At 44.4% G+C, this 26,962-nt stretch overlaps 1 protein-coding gene across 1 annotated transcript in view; it reads right to left on the bottom strand.

Annotated features, from left to right (window-relative positions):
- Window positions 1-26,962, bottom strand: part of alk (ALK receptor tyrosine kinase) — a 288,715-nt gene that overhangs the window by 68,504 nt on the left and 193,249 nt on the right. Inside the window, exons 7-11 of the mRNA XM_033025471.1 lie at window positions 19,703-19,847; window positions 9,647-9,829; window positions 6,562-6,660; window positions 4,327-4,479; window positions 988-1,086 (exon numbers count right to left, since the gene is read on the bottom strand). Coding sequence (XP_032881362.1) covers window positions 988-1,086; window positions 4,327-4,479; window positions 6,562-6,660; window positions 9,647-9,829; window positions 19,703-19,847 — 679 coding nt within the window. The remainder of the gene's footprint in view (window positions 1-987; window positions 1,087-4,326; window positions 4,480-6,561; window positions 6,661-9,646; window positions 9,830-19,702; window positions 19,848-26,962) is intronic.

The following is a 26,962-nucleotide window of genomic DNA, read 5'->3' as shown; positions in this document are numbered from 1 at the left end:
GTTGAGACCAGGAACCCTTCAGGGTCCCGACCCAAAAACATCACCCATTCCTTCTATCCAGAGATGCTGCCTGTCCTGCTGAGTTACTCCAGCATTTTGTGTCTATCTTCGGTATAGAGAGAAGTCAGCTTGAGTGAAGCTCAACAGACTTCGTATTGGAGTTGGGCGTTTCAATGCCAGCATGTGGAGATGGGGACTCCGCCAGAGCCCAGCCTGTGAATGTGGAGCAAAACAACAGACAGCCAACCATGTCATCTCTGGGTGCCCGCTCTACCACCCACCAAATGGAGCTCAGGGACTGGCAGACATTGACGCAGAGACAACAACCTGGCTGCTCAACACCTGGCTTGAGATCTAACTATTCCTTTTGTTTATGTTTCATTCGTAAGAAGAAGAAGAAGAAGAAGAAGAAGTAGAAGCTTCCCCAGTGTATCAGTGAAGGATCTAATCCAGATGTTAAGTACAGGGTTGAGATTATCTCCCCAGGTGCCAATAGTGCTCCAGAAATACATCTGATGCCACTGCACTGTCACCACGTTCCCTCAAAATAGGCTGTTCGGATTCAAACCGGGACCTATATTTAGGATTGATTTGGAGTCTCTGAATGTAGTGGATAAGGAAAAGGGATCCTTCTGTATTTCAACACCAACTAGTTTAGTTTAGTTCAGTTTAGAGATACAGCATGGAAACAGACCCTTCGGTCCAACAAGTCCTTGCCAACCATCGATCACCCACACACTAGTTCTATCTTTTGCATCCTACACACTAGGGGGTAATTTGCAGAAGTCAATTAACCTACAAACCTGCAAGTCTTTGGGATGTGGGTGGAAATCGGAGCACACGGGGAACCGACATGGTCACAGGGAGAACATACAAACTCTGTACAGACAGCACTTGTAATCAGGATCGAACCCGGGTCTCTGGCGTTCAGAGGCAGCAATTGTACCGCTACGTTGAGCAGCCCTATGTTCCAAAGATTGTACTCACCGATCATGATTCCCGAGAAGGCCAGCAGCAAGGCTGCCACCACGATAGACAACACCACCGATAGCACGAGGGAAAACGGCAGGTGGCCGTCCGGGGCAACTGACCGAGAGGAAAGAGTCCGAGAAAACAGTTGTCAAAGTGAGAAATCATTTCATTTGTAATTTTGTTCATTTTCATCCCCAATTTATGTTCGAACACTGCTTTGGCCTCCTTCTATCACCAATGAATGGCATGAGTTATTCACTACCATCTCAAATATTTCTCAGCCAGATAGACACAGTGCTGGAGTCCTATATTCTTATATATCCTCAGTCTGAAGAAGGGTCCCAAACCGAAACATCACCCATCCTTTTTCCCCAGAGATGCTGCCTGACCCGTTGAGTTACTCCAGCACTTTGTGTCTATCTTTGGTATCAACCAGCATCTGCAGTTCCTTGTTAGATAGATAGATAGAGGCGATCGATCCAGGCCGAAGATGCCGCTCTCCAGTACAGCGGACCTCCGTGGTGATGTCGCCGCCGCCGAAAGCCGGAACGCCGTCCCCGCTCCGAGACAGCCCGCCACAGCATCAGCTCCGGGCCGCCGCCCCAGCTCCGGGTCCCGCAGTCTCCGCTCCGGGTCCCGCAGTCTCCGCTCCGGGTCCCGCAGTCTCCGCTCCGGGCCGCCGCCCCAGCTCCGGGTCCCGCAGTCTCCGCTCCGGGCCCCGCAGTCTCCGCTCCGGGTCCCGCAGTCTCCGCTCCGGGCCGCCGCCCCAGCTCCGGGTCCCGCAGTTGCTGCTCCAGGTTCCGCAGTCTCCGCTCCAGGGGCCGCCGCCCCAGCTCCGGGTCCCGCAGTCTCAGCTTCGAGCCCCGCTGCATCAGCTCCAGGCCGCCGCCGAAAGCCAGAACGCCGCACCAGCAAGTCGGGCCACCGCTGCCTTAGCCCCGAAGACGGCCAGCCTCTCGTCGGTGAGTCCTGGCTGGCTCTGCCTCCGGAGCCTCGGGGTCGGTCGCAGGTTGGAGGCCGCCAGCTCCGCCATTAGGCCTCAGCGCAGACGGAGGCAGAGAAGGGGGATACAACACGAAAAAGTCGCATTCCCCCGAAGGAAGAGACAGAGAACATGTTTCACCCCCTCTAACACAACCCAACAAACTAAAACTTAACCAAAACAAGACAAAAAAAACAACAGAAAAAAGTAAAGACAGACGGACTGCAGGCGAGCCGCAGCTGTTAACAGCGCCGCCACTTCCGGAACTGTACACAATATATTTGGAGTGGTCTTAGCAGGGCAGTATATATTTGTGATAAAGGTAGACAAAAATGCTGGAGAAACTCAGTGGGTGCAGCAGCATCTATGGAGCGAGGGAAATAGGCAACGTTTCAGGCCGAAACCCTTCTTTAGACCAGCCCGAAACGTTGCCTATTTCCCTCGCTCCATAGATGCTGCTGCACCAGCTTAGTTTCTCCAGCATTTTTGTCTACCTTTGATTTTCCAGCATCTGCAGTTCCTTCTTAAACAAATATATTTGTGATAAGATGTCTTTATTGCCGTCAAATTATCTTGTAAAAGGACCACATTTCTAATTGCATTGTTAATTTTCATTGATTTGATTTCATTCACTGCCGTCACTCTGAACAGAAACTGCTTTCATTCTCTCAACATTTAAAAAATACTCCACATTCCTAGTTTTCATCAACCAAAATGGATAACCACTCAATTTTCCATGATATATTCCGTCAGCCATTTCCTTCACTTTGCCTGTCACTTTTTACGTTGCTGCATCTTCCTCACAGCCCACTCTGCCATCCAGCTTTATATCACGAGCAGATGTAGATATATTACACTTGGTTCCCCCCCCGATACAGATTGTGGACAGTTGGGGCCCCAGCACTGATCATCTTGACACCCCCTCTAATCATAGCTTCCAACTTGGAATTGACTTGTTTATTTCTACTCTTTGTCATCTGTCCACAGACCCATCAATTACGCAGGCCAATATATTAACCTTGTATTTCTAATTCTGCTTGATAACCCCACGTGGCATGGAATTGTAAACCTTCTGAAAGTCTAAACACATCACATCTATTGGTTCCCCCTCATCTATCCTTCTGTTTACAATCTAAACAATCTCCAATAAGATCTTATTTTTATTTCAGATTTCCAGTAATCCACAGCATGAAGCTTTTGTCTGCACCAGAATAAGATTAGATTAGATTAGATTTCCTTTATTGTCATTCAGACCTTTCGGTCTGAACGAAATACTGTTGCCTGCAGCCATACATGTAATAATAACAACACACAATAAACACAAATTAACATCCACCACAGTGAGTTCACCAAACACCTCCTCACTGTGATGGAGACAAAAGTCTTAGAGTTACTGTCTCTTCCCTCCTCTTCTCCCTCTGCGCCGAGGCGATACCCCACCGGGCGATGGTATCAGTCCCGCGGTTCAAGCTCCGCGGCCCGGGGGTGGTCGAAGCTGCCGCCCTCCAGTCCAGTGGACGCAGCTGTTGCAACGGGAGCTCCGGAAAACAGGCACCAGCCTGTGACCTGCAAGCTCCCGACATTGTCATCCACTGGCCCGCGGCCGAGCCCCGGATCCAGGTCGCCGCCAGAACGCCGCCTCAGCCGCCGGAGCACCGTCTCCGTCCTGCACCGGGCCGCCCACACGGCAGCGTCTCAGCCCCGCACCGGGCTGCCCCCACGGGAGCGCCTTCCAGCCGGGACCCAGGCCGCTCACACGGGAGCGCCTTCCAGCCGGTAGCCGTGCCGCCCGCACGGGAGTGCCTTCCAGCCCCGCACCAGGCCGCCCCCACGGGAGCACCTTCCAGCCGGCAGCCGTGCCGCCCGCACGGGAGTGTCTCAGCCCCGCGCCGTCCTCCCTCACCGGAGCGCCGAGTAGTGCCGCTGCCCGGACGTCGCCACAGCTCGAAGACGGCCAGCCTCGCATTGGTGAGTCCTGGCTGGCTCTACCTCCGGACCCTCGAGGTCGGTCGCAGGTTGGAGGCCGCCAGCTCCGCCATTAGGCCTCAGCGCAGACGGGGGATACGACAAAAAAGTCGCATTCCCCCGAAGGGAGAGACAGAAAGCCCTGTTTTACACCCCCCCCACACACATAACACCACCTAATAACCAAAAAATGTACTAAACTAGACAAAAAAAACAACACAAAAAAGTAAAAACAGACAGACTGCAGGCAAGCCGCAGCCGTATCACAGCGCCGCCACTTCACATTTGAATAATACATCTCTTCCAGAAAATCAATTCATCTGCATTAGGCTCTGCTGCCATTAAATATATGTTACTTAAAATAAATTCAATGGGGGTTCAAAAAATAAGTCAAAACTGGTACTCACAAATGCAGGTAACACTGTCTGAAGCCAGAATCTTTCCTGGTTCACACAGGCAAACAAGCTCTTCTTTGAGATGGTCAAATATACAGTCATTATGTTCACAGTGACTGCAATTTAAATGCAGCATAATTTCAACCTCCCCGTGGCTTTCTGTTACTGTGAGGAGAGAAAGAAACATGCACATAATAGAAACAAAGTGCGCGGGTGAAAGATGGAAACAAAGAGACGGAGACGGCACAGGTTAGCGAGCTGCGACAGAAAGGAATAGAAGACAAAAAAGACCGAACGAGGCAGAGACCTAGCTAGAGAGGTAACGAGAGGCAAACAAAGAGAAGGCAATAACAGGAATAGATCAGGTAGACACACAGAAACTTTTGTCTGGTGTAGAGGAATCAAGAATCGAGGACATAGGTTTAAGGTGATTGGGAAAAGATTTAATGGGAACCTGAGGGGTAACTTTTTTACAGAAAAGATGGTGGGCGTTGGAACGAGCTGCCTGAGGAGGTACTTGAGACAGGTACTATCGCAACGTTTAAGAACCATTTAGACAGGTACATGGATAGGGTAGGCTTTGAGGGATATGGGTCAAACGCAGGCAGGTGGGACTAGTGCAGATGGGGCATGTTGGTAGGACTGGGCAGGTTGGGCTGAAGGGCCTGTTTTCATGCTGCATGACTCTAATAAGCAGATTGAGACAAAGACAGTCTGCACTGAAAATAAATAACATGAGCTTAATAGGATTTTTACCACAGAGAAAATATCTAAATTAAACTGGAGCAGATTTTGGTTTTCACCATCTGGACAGCAATCTAGTGAAGCAAATGGTTTGCTCAATAGAGAGTCCATTTGAGTTCCATTCTATTTATTTATTATGACACATTTTTAGTTATGTGTGAGTGAAACTCATTGCACCTGGCGCATCTGATTATGAGCTTGGAATTTCAGCTTAATTTCCTTTGGAATGGGTGAATGGAGGAGTTAAAACGGAACCGAACAAAATCTCTCATCTGTTGTGCCTTACAACTGGTTACATAAATTCATCTGTTCTAGGAGCTGAATTAGGCCATAGATTCAGCACCCTCTGACTAGTCAAGTCAAGTCAAGTCACTATATTATTTATATAGCACATTTAAAAAACAACTCTCGTTGGCCAAAGTGCTTTACATTTGTTATAAGAATAGTGTAAACAAACAAAACTACATACATATATACATATAGCCCACGCACAGTGGACGTCAGGAAAGGCTTGGGAGTATAAATAAGTTTTTAGTCTTGACTTAAAGTAGTCGATGGAGGGGGCAGTTCTGATGGGAATGGGGATGCTGTTCCACAGTCTAGGAGCTGCAACCGCAAAGGCGCGGTCGCCCCTATGCTTATGCCTAGACCGCGGGATATTCAGCAGCCCCAAGTCGGCCGATCTGAGGGACCTGGAGGTGGAGTGGTGGGTGAGAAGACTTTTAATGTAGGAGGGGGCAAGCCCATTGAGGGCTTTGTAGACATAGAGGAGGGTCTTGAAATGTATACGGAACCGCACAGGGAGCCAGTGGAGAGAGGCCAGGATTGGGGTGATGTGGTCCCTTTTTCGGGTGCCCGTCAGGAGTCTCGCTGCGGCATTTTGGACGAATTGCAGGCGGGACAGGGAAGATTGGCTGATGCCAGTGTAAAGAGAGTTGCAATAATCTAGGCAGGAGGAGATAAATGTGTGGATGATCTTTTCGAGGTCATCAAAGTGGAGGATTTTTTTAATTTTAGCTATCGTCCGAAGCTGAAAGAAGCTAGCTTTTATCACGGCATTGACTTGTTTGTCAAATTTCAGTGCTGAGTCAAATATCACGCCAAGGTTTTTGACGTGAGGTTTGAGTTGTGGGGTAAGGCTTCCAAGGCTGCCTGCTATCATTTTGATTGAGTCCGAGGGGCCGAGAAGGATGACCTCAGACTTACTCTCATTTAGTTGACTAAAGAAATTCCTCCTCATTTCCTTTCTAAAGGTACGTCCTTTTATTCTAAGGCTATGGCCTCTGGTCCTAGGCTATCCCAGTAGTGGAAACATTTGCTCCATATCCACTCAATCCAGGCCTTTCATTGTTTGGTAAATTTCAATGAGGTGCCCACTCATCCTTCTAAACTCCAGCGAGTACAGGCCCAGTGCCTTCAAATGCTCATCAAATGTTAACCCAATAATTATTTGGTTAATAACATTGCTTCTTATAAAACAGCTTGTCCAGAGTTTTCACATACCTGCCAGTGCTGGCGTGTACATTTCACCAAGTGGACTAATGTAAGAAACACCACAGCCACCATCTTTCTCCGGATTATTACTCACAGTTGCATTTCCCCCTGTCATTAACAAAACATAATTCAGTACCATTCATCATCCTATGATGGTGTCGAAGAAATATCGAGTTACACAGCACTGAAATTCTTAAAACATATCTACTTAAATCTGTCAGACTTAAGAAATAAGATATTAAAACATAGAACAGTATCCACAGGAACGGGCCCAGCAGCCCACAATGTTAACGCCAAACATAATGCCAAGTTATTATTAAGTAACTGTTAAATGAGGGCAGCACAGTGGCACAACTGGCAGAGCTTCTGCCTCACAGCACCAGTGACCCGGGTTCGATCCCGACCTCGGGTGCTGTCTGTGCGGCGTTTGCACGTCCCCCACTGTGATCGTGTGGATTTCCTCTGGGTGCTCCAGGTTCCTCCCTCGTCCTTCAGTCTGAAATTGTACACTGGCCTTCATGGCAAGGGGATGTGAGCACGAAAGTCACAGTTAATTTCTACAATTATATAGGACCTTGATGAGCCCACATCTGAAAACACACCAGCCTGTCTCCTGTATTGATCTGTCTGCCAGGTGGGAAAAATAAGCAATGACCACATCAACACCGCTACTTCTTTGGAAGGCTTAGGAAGTTGGGCATGTCCCCAACAACTCTCACCAACTTCTACAGACACTCCGTAGAAAGCATTTTATCAGGATGCATCACAGCATGGTTTGGGAACAGCTCCATCCAAGATCACAAGAATTGGTAGTTGTAGAGAGTTGTGAATGCAGCCCAGACCATCACACAAACCAACCTAGCTTCTATTGACTCTATTTGCACCTCACGTTGCCTTGGCAAGGTCATCAGCATTATCAAGGACTAGACTCACCCTGGTCACTCCCTCTTCTCCCCTCACCCGTCAGGCAAGAAACATAGAAGTTTGAAAATGCTCACCTCCAGATTCAGGGACAGTTTTATCCCGGCTGTTATCAGGCAACTGGGGTGGGAGATTTCAATGATCCACCCTGTTTCGACTAATGCAATCAACCCGACGTGCGCAAACAAGTAGATCAAATAGATCAAGTTTACAACTTTAGGCTGTGCACGCCATACGCAAGAGGAAGAAGCTCATGGAACAGAACCATCCTCTCACCAGCTAAAGTGTGATCCTGACCTCCCATATACCGCATTGGAGATAGACACAAAATGCTGGAGTAGCTCAGCGGGTCATGCAGCATCTGAAGAGAGAAGGAATTGGCGACGTTTCGGGCGAGACCCTTCTTCAGACTGATGTCCGGGGAGGGGGCGGGACAAAGATAGAATGTAGGCGGAGACAGTAAGACTAGTGGGAGAACTGGGAAGGGGATGGAGAGAGAAAACAAGGGTTATCTGGTTAGAGAAGTCAATGTTCATACCGCTGGGGTGTAAACTACCCAAGCAAAATATGAGGTGCTGTTCCTCCAATTTGCACTGGGCCTCACTCAGACAATGGAGGAGGCCCAGGACAGAAAGGTCAGATTGGGAATGGGAAGGGGAGCTGAAGTGCTGGGCAACCGGGAGGTCAGCTTGGTTAACATGGACTGAGTGGAGGTGTTCAGCGAAACGATTGGCGAGCCTGTGCTTGGTCTCGCCGATATAGAGAAGTTGACACCTGGAACAGCGGATACAGTAGATGAGGTTGGAGGAGGTGCAAGTGAACCTCTGCCTCACCTGGAAAGACTGTTTGGACCCTTGGATGGGATTCAAGGGGGGAGGTAAAGGAACAGGTGTTGCATCTCCTGCAGTTGCAAGGGAGGGGGTGGTTTGGGTGGGAAGGGACGAGTTGGCCAGGGATAGACGTAGGGAACGGTCTCTGCGGAATGCAGAAATGGGTGGAGATGGGAAGATGTGGCCAGTAGTGGGATCCCGTTGGAGGTGGCGAAAATGTTGGAGGATTATATGCTGTATCCGACGGCTGTAAGGTGACACTCTTACATACCTCTTTGGAGACCTTGGAACTATCTCTAAACAGACTTTATTGGACTTTATCTTGCACTAAATGTTATACCCTTTATTCTGTATCTATACACTTTGAACGGCTTGATCTAATCATGTGTAGTCTTTTCTTTGGCTTGAGGGTCAACAAGCCACAAAAGCAACAAAAATATATTACTGTATCTACACATCTCAATAATAAACTAAACAAAAAAATGTTATGAAACCAACCTGTATTCTATAGAGTTTAGAAGAATGAGATATCACCTCATTGCAACATAAGAATTCATAGAAAGTTGTTATGGGCAGAATGTTGACCAAGGCTAAAATATCTAAGACCTTGAGGTCACAATTTTGGTATGAGGGGTAGATCATTTCGGTCTGGGAAGAGGAGAAAATTCTTCGCTCGAAATTTTCTACTTCATAGGCCTACGCAAGCTTCGACTTTAACTGCATACAAGGCCAGAGATCAATTATTTGCTAGATAGAGGTAAGCAGGTAGGATGGAGTAGTCTATAACCAGAGGACACAGCCTCAGAATAAAAGGACATACCTTCACCATGGAGGTGAAGAGGTATTTTTTTTAGCCAGAGAGTGGTGAATCTGTGGATTTCTTGCCACAGACAGCTGTGGAGGCCAAGTCACAGGGTTTAACTTTGGTCCTACTTCAGGCAATATCTGTCATGGCCAAGTGTTGAGTTTGGTCCTGGACCAAGGCGTTTATGTCAGTTCAGAGTTTACTATAGAGATACAGCATGGAAACAGGCCCTTTGGCTCACCCAGTCCACGCCGACCAGTGATCACCCCAAACACCAGCTCCATACTACGCACTAAGGACAATTTATCATTTATAGAAGACAATTAACCTCCAAACCTGGACGTCTTTGGAGTGTGGGAGGAAACTGGAGCACCTGGAGAAAACCCATGTAGTCACAGGGAGAACGTGCAAACTCCGTACACACAGCACAAATAGTCAGGATTGAACCTGAGTCTCCAGGGCTGTAAGGCAGCAACTCTACCACTGTGCCACCATGCTGCCCAGCGTTGGGTTCCACATGTTTCGAGCTGTCACTTGCCTATGTAGCCTCCACCACCTCCTCCTGCAGTACAAGCTCCTCCCCCGCCTCCAAAGCCTCCATTTATTATCCAGCCCCACTTCTTGATGGCCTGTGGGCAGGACTGCCCACCTTCACCTCCTTCCGTCAGGGACTTGCCCGACCACTTGAGGATGGTCACATCACTCCAACCTCCGCCGCCTCCTGCAAAAACAGAAGAGGAGATATAAAGTCAGGAAAACTAGTGGCATCCAAATGCCACTTACACGACTCGTTCACGATTCCGATCCACAGCTAGCACTATTCCTTGTGTAGGAAGGAACTGCAGATGCTTAAATCAGTTTAAATCAAAGGTAGACACAAAATGCTGGAGTAACTCAGGGAAACAAGCAGCAGCTCTGAAAATGAAGGAATGGGTGACGTTTCGGGTCGAGATTCTTATTCCATATCAGTCTGAAGAGGAGAAATTCTGAAGAAGGGTTCCGACACGGAACATCACCTATTCCTTGATTCCATAGATGCTGCCTGACCGGCTGAGTTACTCCAGCATTTTGTGTCTACTATTCCATGTCAATTAAGTCATACAGTCATAAAAGCTTGGAAACAGACCCTTCGGCCCAACATGTCCAAGCCAACCAAGGTGCACTATCTACGCTAGTCGCACCTGCCCAAGTTTCAATGCAATACTTTAATGTCACATGTGACTAGGCACAGTGAAATTCTTTGCTTGCATACACAATGTATACAAATAGCAGCCACCTACGGCGCTGAGAAAGTTTCAAATCACGCCAGATTATTTTATTCTATCCCCCTCCCCCCCACACAGCGGTCCCCCACACCGGGTCCCCATTGTCATTTGTTCTCCCTCCCTCCCTCATGGCGGTTCCCCCACGCTCTCATCGACCGCAAGTCGACCCGCGAGGTATCGCCGCCGCTGCGAGGCTTTACCACCGCCCAGGTTTCACCGCTGCCGACAAGGCCCCACCGTTGGTGATATCCCTCTAAACCATTCCTATCCATGTACCTGTCCAAGTGCATTTTAAATTTTGTTACAGTACCTGGCTCAATCACCTCTTCTGGCAGCTCATTCCATACACCCACCACCCTCTCCGAGTGAAAAAGTGCCTTCTAATTGTCCATAAACCCATAAGTTTTAAGCGGCCTTTTCACGGGGCGACTTGACGCAAGAGTTAACCGGAGTTTAACATCGTGGGAACCTCGTGCGATAACAGTGCGGCATTCGTGGACCACCGTGGACCACCGTAGCGCTAACGGCAGGTCATCGTGTAACTTGGTCACTCGGGAGAAAATTCAAGAAAGTTTGAATTTCTCCAAGAGTGACTTGTACACTTGTGGTTGAGTATTGCAACATTATATGAACGTAGTGGCCAGTGCGATATCCGTAATAACTCTTGTGGGTACCGTGGGAACTCCTGCGAACGGTGAACCCGGAAGCTGGACAGAGGGGACAGAAGGTGAGTAAAAATTATCTTATGTGGGATTGAATTTAAAAATAAATAAAAATAAAGATTTGCATCCGCATATGGACATCAACTTATTCATGAGTTATGTTAATGAGATTCAAGAAAATAACTATAATCTTTAAAAGGGACTTTAAAAGGGACTTTACTGAAAGATTACGCATTTTTATGGTCCGTGAGAAATTTTTCACATGTACTTCTTTGAGAGATACAGGTCGGAGTCCTCGGGTCCAGGGGTCCGGAACGCTACCAATCAATGTTGTACAGAGACCCGTGTAAGGAGTGAACTGCACATGCTGGTTTAAACCGAAGACAGACACAAAAAGCTGGAGTAACTCAGCGAGTCAAGCAGCATCTCTGGAGAAAAAAAGCTGATGTTTCGGGACGAGACACATCTTCAGACTCAATTCCGATTAGGCTGTCTGAAGAAGGGTTCCGGTGTTGGGGGAGTCCAGAACCAGGGTCCCAGTTTTACAGTCTACCGTGGGAACTCTTTAACTCAGTAAAGTAAAGTAGCCTTTATTGTCATATCAGCGCACAGGCAGCAGTTGACTGTTGCTCTATTCAGTTTCCCAGGGGGTCGGGACGGGACTGGAGTTGGGAGAGAAAGGTGGGGGAGTCGAGGGAGAGGAGGGGGAGACAGATGGGGGTGTCTTCATTTACTGACGGCGGGTGTCTGTCACTGAAACAGGCAGGTGAGATTTCACATCCACCTTGTGTGTGCCTCTCTCTCTCTCCCTCCCTCTTACACAGGCTGAGAGACTCTGCCTCTGTGAGTGTACGTCTCTTTCTCCCCCTCTCCCACACACAGTAAGACCGAGGTACTGTGCTCAGTCCATCTGTGTCTCCCACATACACAGTAAAATATGTCTCCAAATGAGCCAATTCAACCAAGGGAGGATATATATAGTGTGTGAAAAAAAAAGTTACATCATTTGTGTCACGTGTAGTTCACGATGTTCATTCAAGATTTAACGGGAAAGCTCGGGAAACGGACAAGTTCACTCGCACAAATAGCAGAAATGCCGAGTACCGTGGGAACTCTTTATCTACTGCCGTTATATCGTGCGAGACTTGTGCTGGACCACGACCTCTTCACTCTGGTGACATCTTGCGTCAACTCGCCCCGTGAAAAGGCCGCTTTATAAGGAGCAGAATTAGGCCATTCAGTCCATAGGCAATAGGGTCTGTTCTGCCACTCAATTATATGGCTGAGTTATTTTTCCCTCTCAACTCCATTCTCCTGCCTTCTCCCCATCACATTCGATGCCCTTACTAATCAAAAATCTGTCAATCTCAACTTTAAAAATACCCAATGACTTGGCCTCTACAGCCGTCTGTGGCAATGAATTGAACAGATTCATCGACCTCTGGCTAAAATAATTCCTCCTCATCTCCTTTCTAAAGGTACTTCCTTTTATTCTGAGGCTGTGCCCTCTGGTGCTGGACTGTCCCACTAGTCGAAACATTCTCACCACATCCACCCTGTCAAGGCCTTTCATTAATTGGTAGGTTTCAATGAGGTCCCTCCCCTCATCCTTCTAAAGCGCAGTAAGTACATGGCCCGAGGCATCAATTGCTCACCAGTCCAGCATTCGTAACCTGGGGAGGTGCTGTCAATACAAACAATAAGAATGAAAAACCCATCTTCTGACTAATTTATACAGGATGTCACTAGGCGCAACAATAGACATATCTGGGTACTCTCGGGATTTGAACCACATTCTCGGCCAATTTATAAAGAACAACGGGGCTCCAGGGGAATTCCAGGTGAATTCCATTAGTATCACAGGCAGAATGCCCGCAAGTCATTGCGTGGTGTCGGTACAGTGCTTAAAACCCATCACACAGCGCAACCTCAAATGTAAGTACTAAAGAAAAGCACAATGCAAATGTTAGTTGTTGGTGTTTAGCAGGAGCCTGTGATGTGAAAGGTTCAGGGTCTGTGAACCTGGTATTACAATTATTCAGATCCGATCCTGAAAACCACACTTTTGGACGCAAACCAAGTCAAGAGTCAAGAGCGTTTTATTGTCATATGTCCCAAAATGGAACGATGAAATCCTTACATGCGATAGCACAACTGATAAGTAAACATAGTACACCTATTTGGAGGTTGTAGTGTTTAATAGCCTGATGGCCTCCCCCCTTCCCACTTCCCCTGTCCCCTTCCACCTTTATCCATCCCTCTAGTTTTACATTTCACCCCTCCTCCTCTGACACCCTTTTGTCTCCTTTTCACCTCAAGCCTTTATCGTTTACTCCACCCACCTGCAAATCAACATCCCACCCTCCCCCTTTACCTCTATCCACCTATCACCTGCCAGGCTTTGTCCTGCCCACCCACCTCGTTTTTCCAGCTTTCTTCCCTTTATTACAATCAGTCTAAAGAATTGTCCCGACCTGAAACGTCACCCGGCCCAGTGCTTCCCCAGATGCTGTAACCCGCTGAGTTCCTCCAGCATCTTGCGTTTTTCTCAAGATTCCAGTATCTGCAGATCATTGTATATCCCAGGTTGTGTTCAGTATACTTTATCACATATTTGTTTTGCTTGACACCCTCTGAAGTAATAGTTGGGAGATAGGTAGTACCATTGTGGCTGCGGCCCACTTGCATGGTGTATCTATCCTCTTTGGTTCATTTTCTTTGGTAAAACCAGCACGCTGCCCAGTGGTATGAATGTTGGATTCTCTCATTTTAAGTAACAAAATATCACTCCCCTCCCCTCCCCCCTTGTCCCGCCTTTCTCCACCCTAGTCATTTAAACCACTTCCACAGATCACCCCAATGTAGCCCTCTAGAGATCACACTTTCCCTAGACAACAATGAGTTTACCAGGGCACCTTCCTGCCTGAATGTAGAAACAAAGAACTGCAGTTGATGCTGGATTATACCAAAGATAGACAGTGCTGGAGTAACTCAGCAGATCAGGCAGCATCTCTGGAGAAAAAGGATAGGTGATGTTTTGAGTCTTGACCCTTCGTCAGACCTGGCCTGAAACGTCACCTATCCGTGTTCTCCGGAGATGCTGCCTGACCCGCTGAGTTACTCCAGCACTTTACAACTATCTTTGATATAAACCAGCATCTGCCGTTCTTTGTTTCTACAAGACAATGCAGGGCCTCCTTTCAACACATTATCTGACCTCTATCTTGCAATAATCACTACATGGAAGATCACTGGTAGAAATTAAGATAACTAATATTCTTAATAAACTTGTTACAATAATGTGAATGTACAATTGAACCAATAAATTGTTTAGTATTTCAAATTTCACTTGGTTTCTGACATTTGCTGAAATGAATAGGCATTGCATAATCAATTTAATGGCTGATTGATCAAGATTAAGCTATTAATGCCCTGACTACAAGTGGTGCATTCAAGCTCATGATTGAACACCCTTCAGAATGGACAAAGCAGAGCTTTTTACTAACTATATCATGTGAAGCATTTTGCTGCAAGTTATCTTAAGAGCCACATTCATAATGGAACACGCTTCAGCAGAAAAACCGAGTGACTATGGTGGGATGTTCAGAGTGGTATAAAAAAATATTAGGCTGAGGCAGTTCAAGTGGCAGTGTCATAAAGAGAACCCTGAATGTAAATTGAATGAATATGAGCCGGATAACAACAGGAAATGTCTTACAGTAAGTGTCAACATTGTCACCGGATTTTCAACAAGGTGAAATCAGGATTGCATAAGTGGCCGGTCACTGATGCTGATATGACAGGAAGCACTTTGAGGCAAAGGGCTAAGAATATAATGCAAAAATATGTGTAATGCTGCATTTAGATTAAATCCAATTTTAACAATAGCACGTCAGATAAATATGCTGTCTTTGAAATGTTAACACACAGCCATGTTTTGTACTAACATCTAGTCAGGTTCTCTGGAAATATCATGCAATGTTGGCCAAAATCAGTTTTTAATGGCATTCAAAGGTAGGCATAAGGAACTGCAGATAGCGGTTTACAAAAAATGACCCAAAGTGCTGGAGTAACTCGGCTGGTCAGACAACATCTCTGGAGAACATGACTAGGTGATAGAACATGCATAGTTTGGGAAAAAAAGATACAAAGTGCTGGAGTAATTCAGCGGGTCTGGCTACATGGTCATTTTTCGAGAACCGGCACCTGCTGATCCTTGTGTCTCCATGAATAGTCTTAAGAAGGATCCTGAAGTGAAACGTCACCTATTCATGTTCTCCACAGATGTTGCCTGATCACCTGAGTTATTCCAGCACCTTATGTTCTTTTCCTAATGCCATCTGAAGGCACAAAGGCTCTCGGTGGCCGGGAAAGGAAAGGGATGATGGTTCGCGGGATGACCCAGAAGGAGGCGATGGCTGCAATGGGCCTTGATGGCCAGCTGCAGCTGGGACTTTGAAAATGGCGCCAAAACCTGGTGACTTGCATATGGACTCAGGGGGCTGCATCTATACATGCTGAACCTAATCGGGGATTGAATTTATGTATGGCAATAATCTTACTGAACTGTATTCAAAAAAAGAATTTCACTCTACTTTGGTACATGTGATAATAAAGAACCATTGAAGCATTGAAGCATGTGGCAGTACGGTGGTGCTGGGAAGATTTGCTGCCTTACAGCGCCAGAGGCATGGGTTTGATCCTGACTACCAGTACTGTCTGTACGGAGCTTGTATGCACTCCCCGTGACTGCCTGGGTTTTCGCCATGAGCTCCGGTTTTCTCCCACATTCCAAAGACATGCAGGTTTGTAGGTTAATTGGCTTCGGTAAAAATTGTAAATTGTCCCCAGTATGTAGAATAGTGCTCATGTGTGGGGATTGCTAGTTGGCGCAGACTCGATGGGCCGAAGGGCCTGTTTCCGCACCGTATCTCTAAACTGAACTAAACATTTAAGAAGATACATGCCAGGAGCAGGGACTAGGGGAGGTCGGTGGGAACAGAGATATGTCAGGCCCACCTGAGATAGAACATGGCAGAATCGGAGAACAATTATTTCATCGTCAGGCCAGGCTGACCACTGCGACTCTGACCCAGTGCTGTTGCCATGACAACAGGCCTTTGACGTCACGTCAAGACTAAATTTTTAAGGACTTTGATACTTGAAAGATACAAGTTGGTGCTGAAAATGAGGCAACTCTTGTATACTGACTCAGTGTGATCTACTACCCGTAACACACTTGTACTTGTATATAGTAAGATTTTACTGGCTTGTATGCAAAAAAAGAATTTCACTATACCTACATTGCTAAGGTTCTGAAAAGCAAGTAATTGAGAATTGTAATTATCGAAAGTAAATGAAACTCCAGTTGATTTTTGCCAACCCAGTCTCTGAAGAAGAGTACAATCCAGAACGTCACCTATCCATGTTCTCCAGAGTTGCTGCCTGACCCGCTGAGTTACTCCAGTACTATGCGCCCATTTGCATAAACTAGCATCAGCAGTTCCTTGCAGAGCACTTGTGATACAATAGCAGCAGAAATACAACCCCGCCACTATTCTCCCTTCCTTCCAATAGCCAATGATTAGTACAGGTGTCAGATGTTACGGGGAGAAGGCAGGAGAATGGGGTTAAGATAGATCAGCCATGATTGAATGGCGGAGTAGACTTGAAGGGCCGAATGGCCTAATTCTGCGTATCACTAATGATCTTATGATATAGATATAGGTGGAAGGGGATGAGATGGGGAAGGGGCGGGATAGTGGGAGAAATCTACAGTTCCATGTGTCCCTTTCCATGAAGTTCAGAGCACAATGCACTAATGTGTTGTGTTAATTCACCGTTGCATGTGTTCACTGAAGGAAGGATGGACACGAGGCCATATTCAGGCTATTAGGACTGATTAATCCCTCTGCCTACCCAATTCATTCAAGACCGCTTAAATAATAATTACAAACTGTATTTTCAGCGTTAAAGTACAGTTATGGTGCAGCAGTTTTATTTCAATTGGGATCTGCGGCGTAAACGACATAATAAAGATAATTCTATGTACAGTCTTGCAGACAATCCTTGTTGAATTGGTGAAAAAGATCCAATGCTATCTATTTGAAGTAATTATGAAGTGATCAATAAGGCCAAGGACTGAAGGATTTAAGTCTTCATAAATCAAGGAATTTCACAGTGTGATTGTTTTGCAAGGGCTGTTCCCATGGTCGTTTGATAACAGGTTTAGTTTACAGATACAGCGTGGAAACAAGCCCTTCGGCCCACTGAGTCCGTGCCGACCAGCAGCATCCGGTCAGTCGACTACTCATGCCAACTCTAGTCCTATCCTATATACTTGGAACAATTTACAGAGGCCAATTAACCTACAAACCTGCACGTCTTTGGGATGTCAGAGGAAACCGGAGCACCCAAAAAAACCCACGTGGTCACAGGGAGAACATACAGACTCCGTACAGATAGCACCCGGAGTTAGGATGAAACCCGGATCCCTGGCGCTGTAAGGCAGCAATACTACCGCTGCGCCACCGAAATGTTTACTAAACTCAACTTGAGACTAACAAAAGCAAAAACTACAGGAAAGATAACATACATAGACAATAATGAAAGAAACAAGGAACCACAGATATTGGTTTATAAAAAAAGACACAAAGTGCCGGAGTAACTCAGCAGGTCAGGCAACATCCCTGGAGAGCATGGACGGGTGACAATTCAGGCTGGGACCCTTGTTTAAGAAGGAACTGCAGATGCTGGAAAATCGAAGGTACACAAAAATGCTGGCGAAACTCAGCGGGTGCAGCAGCATCTAGGAGCGAAGGAAATAGGCAGCGTTTAGGGCCGAAACCCTTCTTCAGACCCTTCTTTGGTTCTGAAGAAGGAAGCTGTTCGAATATTTCTGAAGGGTCTCGACCCGAAACGTCACCCATTCCTTCTCTCCGGAGATGCTGTCCCTCTGAGTTACTCCAGCATTTTGTGTCTATCTTATGCATCATATGTCTTCCTGGACAATTAAAGCATATGGAGAATGAATGAGTAGTAAATTAAGTAAAGATTTCTGCAGTTAAATAACTGACCTGCTCAAGATCAGACATCAGCCAGTGCCAACACCCTCAGAAAAATATATATTTAAACAGACACAAAATTCCGGTTGTAACTCAATGCGTCATGCAGCATCTATGGAGAAAAAGTACAGGTGGCGTTTTGGGTCGGAACTTGGGTCTGACCCGAAACACCTCCTAATCCTTTTCTCCATTGATGCTGCCTGGCCTGCTGTTACTCCAGCATTCTGTGTCTATCTACGGTATAAAATAGCATCTGCAGATCTTTCCTACACATTCAAACGTTCCAGATTTAGTGCCTGATGTCATCCACATGATAACATCTTGGTTTTCTTTTACTTAAGGCTCAGAATATTAAAGAAAATTTGATTTTAACAATAATTTTTTTTTAAACTACAGAAGGGTAATTGGAAGTCTGATTTGGTGTGCTAATTTCTTTGCATTGCATATGATTGTGTGGAATGGATAGACAGATATGAGGGATGCATGAACCAACCACCTCTTTTTGGCTTACATTGATCTCCTTGAATGAATGACCTTTAATGTTACGTCAAGGATAATTCCCCAGACATTCTCGTGCTCTAAGCAGAGGTATATATATCAGAGCTGACAAAACACACCAGAAATTCCCTTGCAAGTATAAAACAACATTTGGCAAAATATAGGATCCAGACCCAGACAAAGTAGCATTGAAATGTGTAGTATAGACACAAATTGCTGGAGTAACTCAGCGAGTCAGGCAGCATCTCTGCAGAAAAAGGGGTGGGGAGTGGGGGTGGTGAAGAGCTGGAGGCGAGAAAGGACCAGAACCAGTCAGGGCTGACCACAAATGACCTTAGGCCGGGAGGTGCCCTGGTGGGCCCATTGCTGGCTGGGGAAGGTATGATCTCAAAAGGGAAACAATGTGTTGAACTGTGGAACTGGTTAAACAGCAAAGGTGGAGGAAGGGGGGGGGGGGCGAGGGGGAGGGGGAAAGGAGTGAAGGTAGAAGTTACTTAAAATGAAAGAAATCAATGTTCATACTGCTGGGTTGTAAGCTACCCAAGCGAAATATGATAGATACATAATTCTGTACTAATTTAGCAGGTCAGGCAGCATCTCTAAAGAAAAGGAATAGGTAACATTTCAGCCTTCGACCTTTCTTCAGACTGAGAGTCAGGGGGGGACGGGGGGGGGGGGGGAACTGGAGGTATGAAAAGGCTCTGAACAAATCAGGTGCTGCACCGATGACCAAGGAAAGATGGAGCCCACAATGGTCCATTGCTGGCTGTGGAAGAGGTGATAATGAAGGGATATATGGGTCTGAATGACAAGAGAGGGAATGCAGGGATTACTTAAAATTAGAGAAATCAGAATTCTGGGTTGTAGGATTGTAAACTGCCCAAGTGATATATGAGGTTCCTCCAATTGGCATGTGGGCTCACTCTGGAGGCTCAGGACAGAAAGGTCAGTTTTGGAATGGGAAGGGGAGTTGAAATGGTCGGTAACCTGGAGTAGGCCTTGGCGGGCTGAGTGTAATTGTTCAGTGAAATATCCTGATTGTGCACAAGCTAGGAAACTTGTAAAGTCTTTTGACCTAAAGAGGCTGGTCAAGGATATCACTCACCTGCTGCACCAGATCTGCCATTCACTCCATGAATAGAAGAATCAGTTTCTAACAGCTCCTCTGGGAAACTGGAATCTTTACTCAGATAGGCTTTGCCACCTCCACCTGCCGCTATCACCAATGGGACTGGTTCCCCCTTGTCCATCTGGAATATTGCAGAGATCAAATACAATGTTAAATACGGTTATAGGAAATTAAACTTCTGGGAAACTTCTTCCCAGCTGTTATCAGGCAACTGAACCATCCTATCTCCAACTGGAGAATAATCCTGGCCTACAGTATCATCTACCTCATTGGAGACCCTTGGACTATCTTTAATCAGACTTTATTGGACTTTATCTTGCACTAAATGTTATACCTTTTATTCTGTGTCTGTACACTATAGATGTTATAGCGGATATTATGATCATGTGTAGTCTTTCCGATGACTGGATAGCATGCAACAAAAAGCTTTTCACTGTACCTCGGTTCATGTAATAATAAACTAAACTAAACTGAACTAAACTAATCTGGATTTACTTTTGGCTTATGAAAAGCTTAAATTCAAAGTTCAAAGTATAAATTAGCATTTCCAATTAAAATATAACTATTTAATTTTTTTTGCCGATTATGAATAGTAACTTTTCTGAAACTGAAGGTTGCAAAGTTGTGAGGTACTTGCAAATAGTTGAAAATAAAATCTACTGCTCCCCTGTATTTATGGTCACCAAACTGGTCCAATGAAAAGAAAGAAAAACTTGCATTTCACGACCCTTGGGAAATCTCAAAGCACTTTACAGTCACTAGTTCTTCCTCTTTCACCAGGGGTGGTGGTGGAGGCAGATGGATAGCGGCATTAAAGAGGCTTTTAGATAGGCACATGGATGGGAATGGAGAGATATGGATCACGCAGCCTGAGGATATGGAGGGATATGGATCATTTGCAGGCTGACGGGGTTGAATGGATGAAGGGATATGGATCATTTGCAGGCTAAGGAGATGGATGGAAGCAGGAGTATGGATCACGTGCAGCCTGAGGGGATTAGTTTAAACAAAACATCATATTTGGTACTGACATTGTGGGCCGAAGATGTGCTGTACTATTCCTGTGCTGTACTATTCTGTGTTCTATTTTCTTAGGTATAGGGTAGCGCTAAATAATTAGGCCATCAAAGCCAATAAAAACATTATCGAACAAATCCTAAGCATGCAAACAATCAGTTCCATCAGGACATAAGATTTTATGAGTTATAAAAATTAAATTAAAACTTGCTCTGAATTGAAATTCGGTTCACTGAGTAATAATTTGCAAGAATATTTAGATTACAGGATTATAAATTCAGCGATACAGTTGGCTTCACAAAATTAATCTATTCTTGCTGTTGTTATGGTTGAACATAAAAAGGAGTTTTACTTGTGCAATAGCATGATGAGTGGACTTCATTTGGAAAAATCTGTTTGGTTTTGATATTCATGAAAATAATACTGGCCTTGGAGTATGTATAGTGGTGATTCAGAGTTAACTATAAATGCCACTATGGATTGAAACAAATGAGAACGATAAGGTTGACCAGTTTAAGGTGTTTACAATAAGAAATGGATTTTAATATTCTTTATTCTGGCAGGAGAATCCGGAACAAAGCGGCATATTAGAATTAGGCTCAAACTAATCAACAATCAATCCAGAATAACATTTCTGCACTAAATGATGTAAAATGTGAAACAACTGCTCCAGAAGGTCACACATACAAAATCAATTGAGTTGCATTAAAAAATCAATTTGTTATAACATTCGGCATCTTTAATTCTACCCCAGAGAAACAAGGTGAGTTACGTGCTGATTTTGTGGGTGCAATGTGAAGCAAATCTTCCACCCGTCTTTGATCAACTCCCCCCTGCATCCACCTATTACCTGCCATGCTTTGTCTTGTCTCTCCCCTCTTCTAGCTATCTTCTCCCCAATCCCCCTACAATCAGTCTGAAGAAGGGTCTCATCCCGAAACCTATCTATGTTCTCCAGAGATAGACACAAATTGTTGGAGTAACTCAGCAGATCAGGCAGCATCTTTGGAGAAAACACGATTGGTGATGTTTCGGGTCGGGGCCCTTCTCCAGTGATGCCGCCTAATCTGCTGAGTTACTCCAACACTGTATCCTCTTGTGCATTAACCAGCATCTGTAGTTCCTTGTTTCTACTAGATGAAGAATTCCGTCCTGGTATGCCCTGAGGAACGGAATGTTTAAAGTAAAGTTAAAGCTGAGAGGAAATGCTCAATAAGCTGTTCATGCAAAAAAACAAAATGTAATTGGAAGGTGACTGTGTTCTTTTATACTGTAAGTCCCTGTGGTTTGACTGTCGCCTAGATTACAAGTCAACACAAGACTAACAAACATGATTCCAGCAAGTCTGAAATGAAAGTGATAAACATCAGAAACAGCACTGGACTCAAACCCATTGATGAAGTTCCAAATTGCTGATCAACTTAGACTTTTCCATATTGAAACAGTTCTGTTCTGCTAATGCTTGTTGAATATTAAATGAATCATGTTTCTATTATGATCAGTTCATGGACTTACAACAAATCAGTGAGGAGGATCATAAGGTCATAAATAATAAGAGCAGAATTAGCTATTGGGCCCATAGTCTCCTCCACCTGGCTGATCTATCTCTCCCTCTTAACCCCATTCTCCTGCCTTTTTCTCATAATCCCTGACACCCGTACTAATCAAGAATCTATCTATCTCTGCCTTAAAAAGGATGCATCAAATTGTCATACATTCTGTATTATAAAGTAAGGAAGAATCAAGGCGAGGTTTGTAACTTGCAGGAAATTGAGGACGTGTCTGATCCCTGCACATTTGGGAATACAGTAAGAGAGGGGCAATCACTGTGCTATGGTTGTCATTAGTCAGAGTCTTCAAAATAGTCCAGAGAAACAGATAAATTAGAATATTGCAGAAATGTATAAGATCAATTACAGCACCAGCGGCTCAGGTTTGATCCTGACTATGGGTGCTGTCTGTACGGAGTTTGTACTTTCTCCCCATGGGTTTTCTCCAGCAGCTCCAGTTTCCTCCCACACTCCAAAGATGTACAGGTTTGCAGGCTAATTAGCTTGGTAAAATTGGTAAATTGATCCTATTGTGTGTAGGATAAGTGTGTTAGTGTGCAGGGATCGTTGTTTGGCACGGACCCAGTGGGCCGAAGGGCCTGTTTCCGCTCTGTATCTCTAAACTTATGGGCAGCTGAAAATTGGGTTTTACTAGTGGGGGATTTTAATCTTCTCAATATTGACTGGAATTGCCTATGCGCAAGGGACTCAGATGGGGCGGAATATGTTATGTGTCCAAGAACGTTTTGTGAAACATCACCTATTCCTTTTCTACAGAGAAGCTGCCTGACCTGCTGAGTCACTCCAACATTTTGTGTCCCTTTTAAAATTTATTAATTCATTTGTTTCCATTAGTCTTTTAAGTTGTTCCTTTTGCTTTTACCATGAAATGCTGCGCTCATGGAGTTGCAAATTAATTATCTGCATTATTAATTTTAATTTAATTTGTTGACTACACTGGGTTACCTCTCTTAGGTGTCTTCACATCTCCAGGGCCCCAATCATTGTTTGTCTTGTAAGTACTCCTTTTCATAATCCTTAATCTCCTATTCCCTTTTGTTTAGTGCAACATCTTAAAAATTATCTCCAATACATCAAGCATTTCACTGAAATACTCAATCTTACATTTATGTTTCCATACATATAAAGTGATGGGAAAAGACCAAATGAAATCTCCTGAAATAACTAAGATGGAAATGTACTATAAAAATGTCATTAAATCTTACTGATTGAATGCGAAATTCTGAAATTGGAAATATCTGATTTATAAAGGTTATAAAGGCTTATAAATTCCATTAAGCAAGGTCATCAGAAGGGAAAAGAGATGATGGACATTTCCTACCTTAATCAGATACAAAAATATGATGACGCTTAGTATATTAGTTAGGAAGAATTTTCTTGCATTGGTTTATATGATGATGTTGCTTTGATGTTATATTAATCCCACAGGGTTAACCCAGCAACATTCAAGTTATTAATGAGGTGAAATAGATCTATTATCCTGATGAATAAATAACAAAAATGCAAATTTGCACTGTACCTTGCTAATTTGGCATAAAGAGGATGGGATGGTTGTGGGGAAATAACCTTGCCCAGACTTTTAACGGAACTTTTTTATTCATTCATTACTTCAGGTTTAGTTAATGAGCAATGTATTGTTTTTGTGTTTATACGAGGCAAAATGGAAGCAATGTGAGAACTTTGATTAACTCCTCAATTCTCCTTATAGAGGGCTGGGGAAAAGGAAGAGGTCAAAGGTTTTTGCCTGTCCTTCCTCATTGCACTGCAGCTTCTGGGACCGAGGTAAAATGCCGCACAGATTTATTTTTATTTCCAGAAATGAACTTTATTCAGTGTAAAAAATATACAAGAACAGTGCAAATATTCTTCAGACACTCTCAGCGTCTATACATGAATTAGTATCATATTCAGTAGTGTTTGCAAACTACCTTTAAAACAAGCACCCTTGCCACTCGTATGGCCCCCTGGGGTGATACCTTAAGGACGGTATAGTGACAGAGTTGCTGCCTATCAATCCCAGAAAACAGGTTTCGATCCTGACTTTGGGTGCTGTCTGTATGAAATGTGTATGTTCTCCCTGTGACTGCAAGGGTTTTTTCCGGGTGTTCCGGTTTCCTCCCACGCTCCAAAGGTTTGTAGGCTACTTGGCGTTGGTAAGTTGTAAAATTGTCTATAGTGTGTGTAGGTTAGTGTATGGGATATACTCTAACTGGTTCCGTCAGTCTGGAATGGGCCAGTTGGCATAATTCCTTGGCGAACATCTCTGTGCTGGGAGGCCAATAGATGTTCCGAAGTGACACCAAAGATATTTATTGCCAAAACTAACTCAACTGGGCAGCAGTACTGATGTATAATGTAGTTATGTTATTCTTTGATAAAGAGCGTTAGGAATTGGATGAAATTCATCACAAAAATATTCTTCTTAACTTTAAATTAGGTTACAGTTAACCTTCTTTTAATGATGTGAATTAGGCCTATTATCCAGATGAGTAACGGATAGAAATGCATATTTGCAGAGAATCATGGTAATTTGGCCTAAAGAGATGTGATGATTACAGCAGTTTGTTTACTGGCAGAAGAGAGCATAGAATCATAGATGGACAGAGCATGGAGAAAGGTCACTCGATATATAGTCCTTGTGCTGGCAATTTCTCAATACTATTTAATTAATCCCACTCCCTTATAACAAAAGTATTTCCTCATGCCACTGCTGGATCTTTTTAGCAATTATATTACTCTGCGGCCACAAATCCTTCTGCTTACGAAGACAGGTTCTCTTTATTTACTTCATAACGAACATTTCTAATGCTGAACAACCCCCTTCAACCCTCTGTTGGGTTTCTTTGCTCCAAGAACCCCAGTTGCTTCTGTCTCCTAACATGCATATTACCGGTGGCACAGTGGCAAACTGGTAGAGCTGCTACCTTACAGAGCCGGAGACCTGGTTCATCCTGACCTTGGGTGCTGTCTGTGTGAAGTTTGCATGTTCTCCATGTGACTGCATGGGTTAACTCCCACATCCCAAAGACATGTGGGCTTGTAGGTTAATTGGCCCATGTAAATTGCCTCAAGTGTGTAGGGCATGGATGTGAAAGTGGGATAACATAGAAGTGGTAGGTGATCGATGGACAGCATGGGCTCAGTGGGCCATACGGTCTGTTTCCATGCTATAGCTCTAAAACTAAAGCTATTTATTCACTGGAATCCCTCAATCCTTTTAGGGTATGTTTTTGCTTTGCAAATCCTTTAAGAATTGTATATATTTCTTAATATGTGGTGCCTTGGTGCTCTAGTTAAGGCTGTTTTCAGGCAACTGTTATCAGGCAATCATCCTATCAACAACTAGAGAACAGTCCTGAGCTACTATCTACGTCATTGAAATCCCTTGGACTATCTTTAATTGGACTTTACTGGACTTTATCTTGCACTAAATATTATTCCCTTTATCATGTATCTGTACAGTGTGGGTGACTCGATTATAATCATGTATAGTTTTTCCGCTGACTGGTTAGCATGCAACAAAAAAGCTTTACACTGTACCTCAGTAGACGTGACAATAGAATAAACTGTTTTGTTAATAAAGCCAAGGATATGTATATTTTTGCAAAGTTTTGCAAATTATTTTGCCACTCTCAAGATCTGTGTACCTCCAGGTTCCTTAATCCTCTTTCCATTTAAAATAGTACTTTTTGTTTCATATTGTCTCTCCTCACTGTTATCTGAAAATTATTCAGTTCCCATTTCTCCACTAAGATGAATCTGCAATGCGTCTTCCAATTTTATGGTATGTTTATATCCTCCTGATTTTAGTTTTTAATTAGCTTTTTCATGTGATGTGAAAGTCAATTATAATTGCACCTTGATATATATTGTGGAACCACACATAGGCATGGCCAGCAAAAGATTTCCTTATTTAAAGAATGTTAGTGAACAAGATGGGACAGTCATGATAATTTGCCAGTCTCCTTCATGTCATCTCTGAATCTTTTTCCAATCATCTCCACTGAAAACTATTGCTCTTTGTTTGTTCATCAAAAATATGTCAGTTTATATCTTTACAGTTGATGGCTTTTATAGTTATTAGCTCTTCTTTTAAATTCCGGATTCATTTAATTACTTGAATATATATTCCTCAGGAGACTTGGTGGGATTTTAATTCTTATCTCTGGATCAATGCTCGTAGCCTGAGGATAGTAGTCTAGAATCACAACCATAACACATCACCATCTTTCTTGATGATTATTAACATTTACAAGTTCCAGGTTATCTGTAAAAATTGAAATTTAGGCCTGTATATTTACGATCAAATAGTTAGTGTACAGAACATCCCCGGGTAACAAAGGTTCTGTTTGCACATACATCCATAAGTCAAGTTTGTCCATAAGTTTCCACTAATGGGAGAGTCTAGGACCAGCATCAGAATTATAGGATGTTCCTTTAGGATGGAGATGAGGAGGAATTTAGTCAGAGCGTAGTGAATCTGTGGAATTCATTGCCACAGAAGTTTATGGAAGCCAAGTCAATGGATATTTTTAAGGCAGAGATAGATATATTCTTGATTAGTAAGAGGGTCAAGCGTTATGGGGAGAAGGCAGGAGAATGCAGTTAAGAGGGAGAGATAGATCAGCCATGATTAAATGGTGGAGTG

This window comes from Amblyraja radiata, chromosome 8, assembly GCF_010909765.2.
Source record: "Amblyraja radiata isolate CabotCenter1 chromosome 8, sAmbRad1.1.pri, whole genome shotgun sequence".
NCBI lineage: Eukaryota > Metazoa > Chordata > Chondrichthyes > Rajiformes > Rajidae > Amblyraja > Amblyraja radiata.
The sequence above is the reverse complement of the archived record's forward strand: the minus strand, read 5'-3'. Positions and strand labels throughout refer to the sequence as shown.